Source organism: Microplitis demolitor, chromosome 1 (assembly GCF_026212275.2).
Source record: "Microplitis demolitor isolate Queensland-Clemson2020A chromosome 1, iyMicDemo2.1a, whole genome shotgun sequence".
Lineage (NCBI taxonomy): Eukaryota > Metazoa > Arthropoda > Insecta > Hymenoptera > Braconidae > Microplitis > Microplitis demolitor.
The window spans coordinates 13,978,719-13,988,389 of record NC_068545.1 but is presented as its reverse complement, the minus strand read 5'-3'; the positions used below and the strand labels follow the sequence as shown (position 1 = coordinate 13,988,389).

The following is a 9,671-nucleotide window of genomic DNA, read 5'->3' as shown; positions in this document are numbered from 1 at the left end:
TCCATGATTGCAATTAATTTTCCAATAAAAGAACAATAAAATTGTTACAATCCTACTTCGGCTATGCGATTATCTACACTAAGACCTTGTCGAACTTTACAGTTCATGAAGGTACGTAAATTGTTTTTGCACACTAAGTTTGTTTTCTCCCACCTAGCCCAACACAACACTACTAATAAAACCTCGTGGCTATTGTTGGAGAGTACAAGTGTATTATTGTGGATCTTGCATCCAGGTTTACTTTGATCATTCTTTAATTTTCCAAACTATTTTTTCATTCTTTAACAAACGTTGTATCGGTGATTGTAGTGACAAAAAGACAAAAATGGCTCGAGATCCAGCTTCAGAACAATTAAACGAATACAAGAAGACAGTGAAGGTATATGTGCATTATTTTTTTATTTATTATTATAATACTCATTTGCATCCGACTATTAACGAAATATACATGTTAGGATGTTTCGAAAGAAACACCAATTTTTTTTTTATGGTATCTAAAAATTGAAAGTATAACTAAAAATAAAAATTTTGGTACCAACCCGGGCTCTTAATAGTGATATTTAGGTTCGCCTCAATCCATGTTTCTACTTTCCATTTAAATAACACGGAAACTTTTTTTTGTTTATAATTTTCTAGCTCACCATTCAATCAACGGATTTCTATGCCCAATAATAGTTTTTGTAGGAAATTGAACGCTCTACAAAAAAAGTCTCACATCATTTTTTGATAAATTCCATTGCTTAAAAGTTATTTGATTTTCAAGTCAAATTTATAGTAAATTCTGAGATTTTTTACTTTTCCGGTGAAAGTATCAGTTTTCTCAAAAAATATCAAAATTACATTTTTGTAGGTAATTTTATTCCATACAAATTATTAATAACAAAATTTTTCGAAATTCCGCATTGTTCACAAGTTATTTGCATTTTAATGTCAAGCTCTTAAAATCAATCAGAAATCTTTTTTTCAGGAGCTTGAAATTGAAATGCAAATAACTTGTGAACAATGTAGAGACTGATACTTTCGCCAGAAAAGTAAAAAAATCTCAAAAGTTACTGTAAATTTGACTTGAAGCTTAAATAACTTTTAAACAATGGGATTTATCAAAAAATGATATGAGACTTTTTGTGTAGAGCGTTCAATTTCATACAAAAACTTTTACTGGGCATAGAAATCCGTTGAATAAATTGTGAGCTAGGAAATCCTAAAAAGAAAAAAATTTTTTTACCGTGTTATTAAAATGAAAAATAGAAAAATGGATTGAGGCAAACCTTAATATCACTATAAAGAACCGGGTTGGTACCAAAATTTTTATTTTTAGTAATACTTTCAATTTTTGGATACCATAACAAAAAAAAATTTGTTGTTTTTTTTTTGAAACACCCTAATATATATATATATATAGTGGTTAAGGGTAAAAATTAAATATCATAAATAAATTATTTGAACCAACTAATAATGTGAAATAAATGTTTTATTTAACCAACGTATTTAACACAGTAAAATTTGAGAATACAATAGAAGTGCTTAGATGCATGTATGCAGTTCAGCAGTCTTACTTATTGTGTCTCTACAAATGAGGTTGAGATGGAATATAGAAAAATCGATGTTCCGTGTGGATTGCCGAACTTGATCGATTGTAATTATTGCAGCAACGCTACAAATATATATATTTGGGTGTGTCAAAAAAATCGACTAAGGTTTTTTTTTCGAATGGCCGTAGAATTCTGTTAGAGGATGTCAGAATAAAATTCCTGTGAAAATATGAGCTCTTAATATTGATATTTAGAGGTCGCGGATCATAATTTTCTATTTCCCATTTAAATAACATGGAAAAAAAATATATTAAACTTTCGGTATTTTATACCTTGGCAATGGCTCATTGTACACATAAGATCAGGATAAATTTTTGTGGGAAATTCAACGCTTTACAAAAAAAGTCTCTTATTATTTTTTGATAAATTCGTCTGTTGAAAAGTTATTGGAGCTTGAACTCAAATTAATAGTAAATTTCGAGTTCATTTTAATTTTCCGGGGAAACTATCAGATTTATCACAAAATGTCGTAAGATCCTTTTTATCGAAAATTTGATTCCCTACAAATTATCTAGAATAAAGTTTTCTCAAATTTCGCATAAATTCCTAGTTTTACATTTTAATGTTAAGCTTTTAAAATTGATCAGAACACTATTTTTTTTCAAAACTTAATAATGAAATCGAAATAACTAGAAAGTTATGCGAAATCTGAGAAAACGTCATTCCACTATATTAAAAACCAATTTAATATAGTGGAAACCTAAACATGCAAACCTTCTCAATAAGACAATTTATAAGATAAATTGAGAAAACTATAGATAGCCCGAACTGGGAATCGATAACAGACCATGTCGGTATCGCGCCGAGTGCTCTACCAGTTGAGCTATTCGGCATTATACTAAACTCATATTTATTCACCTTTCAAACCTGTTTTGGAGTTCCACAAATAATTCAAGTCCAAAATTAGCCAAATCGGTTCAGCTGTTCTTGAGTTCTAACGAGACTAAAGAACAGCAATTGATTTTTAGTTATATAAATATATATATCAGGGTGTTTCATATGTAGGCGATACTTTTTATTTTCTTTCCTACCTAAAAAAACTCACAATTTATAGTACATAAGAAATATTCCCGCTTGAAAAAAAAATCCGAAGTTAATTAGGGGCTTAGCGCATCTAAAATTCGATTTCCCATTCAAATAACATGGGAAAAACAATTTTTTTTAGTTTGGAATTTGTTACCTCGACAATGGCTCATTGTACGAATAAGCGCAGCATATATTTTTGTAGGGAATTTAACGCATTACAAAAAAAGTCCCTTATCATTTTTTGATAAATCGATCTGTTAAAAAGTTAGCGGAGCTCGAAGTCAAGTTAGAGTAAATTTTGAGATCTTTTCATATTTCCGGCGAAACTATCGGACTTATTATAAGATGTCATGAAATCTTTTTTATAGACAATTTTATTTCCTACAAATTGTTTTAAATAAGCTTTTCGAAATTCCGTTTTGTTTTTTGTTGTTTCCATTTTAATGCCAAGCTTCTAAAAAAATAGTATTCTGACTGATTTTAAAGGCAAAAATTTTTTTTTCCCATGTTATTTAAATAGAAAATCGAATTTGTAAATGCGCTAAGCCCCTCATCAACTTAGAATTTTTTTTAAAGCAGGAATACTTTTTTGTTTTATAAATTGTCAGTTTTTCAGGTAGGACACACAAAAATAAAATATCGCCTACATATGAAACACTTTAATATATATATATTCACTCCGCGAGATGGCATTTACAACTCGCGCCTCTCGCAATACCTCGTCCCTATGCCTATTTCAATATAAAACATTTCCAACATGTAACTTCCAACACGGCGTCTTAGATGGGGTATACGATAGACACACCTAACCGAGGAGTCTCAGCTATCGTATACTTAGACGAAACGCCTCTCACCCCACAAATACCTTTTTCCATCTCTCCTCTTCTCATTATCACTCACAACGTTTCACTCTTTGGTAGTTGGCGACTTAGGCAGTGATTATTGCAATCTAAACCTAAAGTATTGTCGCCAAATATATATATATATATATATATATATATATGTATATATATATATATATATGTATATATATATATATATATATATATATATATATATATATATTGTGACGTTATTTTTCGTATGGGGGTCAAATCAAAGTGAAAGTCACAAACACCAACTGATCTTACTTTATTTCCGATCATGGTAACTCAAGACTTAGAATTCAGCGTACAGATATTAACGATTTTGATACAATTTTTAATTTAAGTTATAGTTTAAGAATTAAATATGGAGTAATGTTTAGCTACAGTTATGGGTTTGTTAAGAAAAATTATAGTAAAGATTTAGAATCAGAATTATGGAAATTGAATATGGAATATGGTTTGAGATTTAAAGTTTGAGATAATGATAAAGTTTGAGTTTTAGTTCACAGTTTTGGAATTTTGAGTATGTGGAGAAGTCAGTGTTACCGTGGAGCGGGACTTGAGTTAGTCACCCGGTATCATCTGATGATAGAACCTAGTTCTATCCCTATGATACTTCTTGGTAGATTGCAGAGGTCTAGCTGAAATGCTAGCACTCCAGTAAAAAAGGAATTTGATGGATGCAGATTGGGATCAGTTTTTGAGTTTTGGTTTGGCAGGCCTCAACAGTTATATTGTGACCGTTACTGTTGTGGAAGCCGTTTGGTCATTTTTAATTGTTTTTGTCTGACAGGCCTCAGAGGACAAGTCATGACCACTTGTACCGCTGAGGAAGTCATAGGTCACTTAGTTTTAAGTTTTACGATCCCAGCTGAAGTCTGTTCCAGGAGAGCAACTACCAAGGATATCCATACTCAGAATTAGGTTTCGCGAGTACGTTTGGTGAGGTATAAGCCTCCAGTTACCGATATAGTAGAATTTGGAAATTGATTGATGGATTTAGAATATAGAGGTCAGTTATTGATAAGGATAAGATTTAGTTTGAGGTTTTGGATTGTGAGGATTGAGAAAAGGGAAGTCGAAGGGAGACCTTCGAAGAGGACGGACGTGAGCATTCAGCTCTGGTCACTCGAAGCGAGCAGACGTGTCCAGAAATGGCGTTACAGTTCATGGCATTGCGGAAAGCTACAGGTTAGGATTATTGTTACAGAAGTATTATTTAAAACAGTGTGAGACGTTACTTGATATTTTATTCAGCAGTAATCAGGTATGAAATAATTATTATAATTATGAATAATTAATTGAGTTCGAGTCAGAGTCTTGAGATGTTATTCTGTTTTGATTAAAGAAAATCTTTAAGAACTGAGAGAATTTTGAGAATATTGTTACAGTAAGAGTCGTGTTCCCGATTTATTGTGTAACGGGTAAAACTGGGGTTACTTTCAATGGCTAATTAAAAGTTATTAACCAATTGATAATTCAAAAATGAACCACACAGAACCAGAAAGATGAACCAGTAAATTGATAAGAATCTGAATTTAATAATTAGCCAGTATTAATCAATAAATATTACTTCAAATCAATGCAAAATAAAATTGGTTCACTGAAATATCGTAGTAACCTTTAATAAGCAAGTTAGAATACTAACTACCCCTTTTGGCTCGGGTACTGCTTGCTGGAGTCCAGGATGGAAAACAAAAGGGGTCTTCAAAGAGACAGGCAATATTAAATATGACGATTTAAATTTTTATTCAAATCAGAACTTTACATGGACTTCGAGCCCTTGTTCTACTACCTCTACAATAAATTATTACGGTTTTAAATTATTTAAATCACGGTTACGCGGTCAACTCACACACCCAAAAAAAACGCGGACTAGTGACGCGGTTCTACCCTCTCCCGGGTGCTTCAGGGGTGTCTGGTCAACTTCCCCGTCGGCCCTGTACGAATTCCCCTTCCCCGAGGGTAAGCGGATAGTCTCCGTCTAACCCCCACCTAATCGGCTAGTTTCACCTACCACCCCTTGGCAGAAGGCCTCGGAGTGGGGACCCTCAAATCTCCCCAAGAATCAAATTTCGCTTACCTTGGTCCGGTCGGACTCGGGGTAGTCGAAGTTCCAGATGTTGTCTAGGGAATGGTCTTCCTCCAGAAAACGTCTCGGGAGACTAAGTTGCCAATACGGCCTTTACGAGCGCTTTTATTACCTGATCCATCCGCCACACATACGAAAAGGAATAAATTTCGTCGCCCTCTAGCGTCGCTTGCTTAAGCGCGGCGATCGAGAAATTATTCTAAGTCCCTGGGCGACTAAATCAAAGGGAAACAGAAAATTACAAAATAATATGTCAAAAGATTGAATTTCTTCTAGTTATAAAAAATAGTTTTTAAGTACAAAGAGTAATTAAAGTAAGCACCATAGTTTTAAGTTTAGTCATAAGTAAACAAATGTAATCATAGTCATAGAAATATTAATATAAAATAGTAATTAATACTCGTAGTAGTAGTCAATATAATAATAATAGTAATAAGAAAATCACAAATAATTAGTCAATAGTAATAAGAAATTATAAATAATCGTAATAATTGAATATTGTCCATAGCCTAATAATAGTAGTAGTAATAATGATGATAAATCACCATCGTTAATAATAAAAAAAAACTGGTCCGTACACCGATCTAATAAAGATTGTTAATATTATTTTATAAAATAATTATAGGAAATATGTTTAATTATTAAACCAATTGTCGTCTAATTGACGTCGATATCAGACCCATGTACGTTAGTTTTACTAGTTTTGTTAAAGAGAATGTTCTAGAATACCGGTTTTTATAATTTATTGTTTCAGGTTACTGAATATTAGTTGATTGTTAATTAGCTCTAGTAGTTAATTAATTTATTTTTAATCAATCGATGCATATCCTTTAGATGTCAATTTACATGTTTGTTAAGATTAATTTCATTATTATTAGATTTATTATTTTGTTATAAAAAAGAATTGTTTGTACGAAGCTACAGTATTTTGTTAATTGTTAAATGGAGATTTGAGATTATTTGTTGTTTAATAAAAATTGCATATTCACTAATAATCTACATGAAATTGGAATGATGTAACTCGGACCACTACCTCTCTCCATAAAACTTAACACTGAGCGACACCATGGCATACCGTTACTCTGTTTTTAGTTTTCCAGTCTCTGTTTTTATTTTTGCTTATAAGTCCTGAGCACTTTGTTAAGTTCTAGTTATAGTTTTTTGTTATTTAGTTGCGTGGTTTTGGTGATAATTCCACAGATCAAAAATTGTCCAGTTTTATTTATGCGTGGTTTTGAGATAGTTCCACAGATCGAAAATTTATTTAATTCTCAAGATTTACTGGTTTAGTGATTCCAGTGATAAAAATTACCTGGCGCCGTGTTAGTATTGAGACTGGAGGCTAAAGATAGAGGACGAAGTTTGTAGCGCAGAAATCTTGGCGTATTAACGTATGCTTGGATAGATTTTGTGTTATAATATATATATATATATATATATATATATATATATATATATATATATATATATATATATATATTAGGGTGCTTCGTTTCCGGCGAAAGTATTTTTTTGTTGCTCATCAAGCAAAATATTGTTTTTTATGCTATAACAAAAATTCCTGCCAACTTTGAGCTCTTAATTCCAATCCTAAGTACTTTCCATTTGAGTTCCAAGATTTCCCATTTAAAATACACGTAAATTAAACTACTTCTTTTTTAACTTTCTAATACTCAGCTGCGTTTTATGATATCGACGCGGTTTTGGTCGCGAATTGTAGGGTGTTTGGTGTTTTCCAAAAGTACCGATAGTAACTTAGCTGTAATTCCAGCTGTTTCACTGATGTCCGTTGAGGAAGTCATTTATCGTATCAAATTTACCTTTATTGGCTTGCAGAACGTAAACCAATGAATGCACACCAAAAATGTATATGGGAATTTCATAGGAAATTTTATTTCCTTCAAAAAAAGCCTCAAAAGTCAAGTCACTTAAGTCCATAGTTTCCGAATTATAGGAATTTCAATAATTTAAAAAATAAAATAGTAATTGTCATTTTTTTATAATAATATGTATTTTAAATTACTACAAATTTTATTTTTCTGGCAATCAATGCAAGATTTTGCCCATATACGGCAATCTTTATTAATCGACGACCAGACGTATCGTTTTGAGACGAGTTTTAGCGAACCTTCGATTTCGGGATGAGCTAGCGAGTGCAGTGAATTAAACACTTTCTTTCTTAGCGGCTCTAGAACATATGGACGCAATGTACCTGACGCGGTGTCACGATACAGTGCAGGTCCATTATCAAGTCAAATCGTTTTTAAATTCAAAGCAGTTGTTTAACGTAACAAGTTAATAGTTGGTTTGTTGAGCGTCGGCAAGTTCTTGCGACGTTATAGCAGTAGATACTGTTTCGATACGTGACAATGTGTCAGCGACAATATTGTCGGTACCCGACACATGTCGAATATCGGTGGTGAATTGACCGATGAAATCGAGTCGACGATATTGCCAAGGCGATGCTCTTTCGGTGCGCTGTTTGTAAGTGAGCTGAAGCGGCTTGTGATCAATGTAAATCGTAACATACCGGCCTTTAAATATATGCCGAAAGTATTCTACAGCCTTGTGGATCGCGTTCAACTCGCGGTCGTCCGTCGACAATTTTGAATCGACGGGGACACTTTTTGACTGAATAATGCCAGTGGTTGCCAGTTGTTATCCACTTTTTGTTGCAATACCGCTCCGATTCCTACTTCAGGTGCGTTGGTAAATATTGCCCAGTCAGCATTGATTTTAGGGTGTACCAATAAAGTAGTAGCCGTGAGAGCTCGTTTAGCTGACTTGAAAGACTCCTGAAGTTCAGTTGTCCAATTGACTGGATGAGAGCCTTTGACTTTTAGTCCTTCCAAAATTTTGTTTAACGGTACTAGAATTTCTGCAGCGTTCATGATGAACGTTCTGTAGAAATTCACTCTGCCGCGCAATCGACGAAGAGCTTTTACGGTGGTAGGAGGCTCAAAATTGACGTTTCCCTGCCATTTGCAGACGGGAATGCACGATTGGGCATTTTTAGCATTCTTGTGATGGTATCAGCAGAAGTCAAACTTCTTTGGTACACGTGACCGTGATCGACTTCTGGATCTACCGCGTTTAACATTTAAGTTTTTGACTTGAATCGTGCGTTGCGCGATTTCTCTGTGCAGTGTGGCAATCTCGCCGTGCTCGGCGGTTGATGATGATAAATTTGCTGTGGTGGCGGCAACTTGGAGCTTGAGCGATATACACTCAACCATACGATCAGCAGGCTCGGCGAGTTTATCAAGCGTTGAGTCGCTGATAGCTTCAAGACATACTTGAATCTCATTTGGCATATGCAAAAACCAACGTGCTTCAGTGATAGCGTCATCAATGCTGGGCACTACTGTACGCAGATGACGTAAATAGTGCGCAGGAGTCCGATCGCCAAGTCTCTCTCTGCCAAGGAGCTGAGAAATTCGTGCTTTTTCGGATCTTGTGAAGCATTTTATCAGAGCCGTCTTGAGATCGTTGTACGGAGTTGTCGCAGGAAGCTGAAGAATTATCTTCTCGACTTCTGCGGTGACACGAGTGTCAAGCAATGGAATTACCAGGTCAAATTTGGTACGCTTTGTTGTTACCTGGTGCGTTGAATATTGCGCTTCGACCTGCGTAAACCATAACTTCGGGTTTTCCGTACTAAACTGAGGTGCCATAATATTCACGGCCATATTTGTTTTTATCGACTCAAACGACAACGATCCCGATAATTGAGATTTGAAGGTGTCTTCGTCTGATGTTTTAGATTTTATTTTCTTGTCGCTGTCGGTTTCAGAGCCTGACATCACCCGTCAACAATGTCTGTAATTGGATACTGTGCTACCGAAAGATTATCGATGACGCACGGCTCAGGAATATGTAGCCGGTGGATCAGCTGCATCCACTATAGTATTTCCGGTAACGAAGGAAAATTATACGCGACACTGCACGAAAAATTAATTACAATTTATTATCGAAGCTCGCGAACAATTTCATCACAACTCGATTTGCACTAATGGTCCCTCGAACAATGATAAAAAAAATCACCGCACTAATTAACTCAAAAACAAATTCACACTAGAAAAAAAAAATAATTGT

The 9,671-nt window shown here is 34.2% G+C and overlaps 1 protein-coding gene across 1 annotated transcript in view; it reads left to right on the top strand.

Moving 5' to 3' along the window:
- Positions 1–230: 230 nt before the first annotated feature.
- Positions 231–9,671, top strand: part of LOC103574273 (catalase-like) — a 52,992-nt gene continuing 43,551 nt past the window's right edge. Inside the window, exon 1 of the mRNA XM_053743127.1 lies at positions 231–379. Coding sequence (XP_053599102.1) covers positions 326–379 — 54 coding nt within the window. The 5' untranslated portion in view covers positions 231–325. The remainder of the gene's footprint in view (positions 380–9,671) is intronic.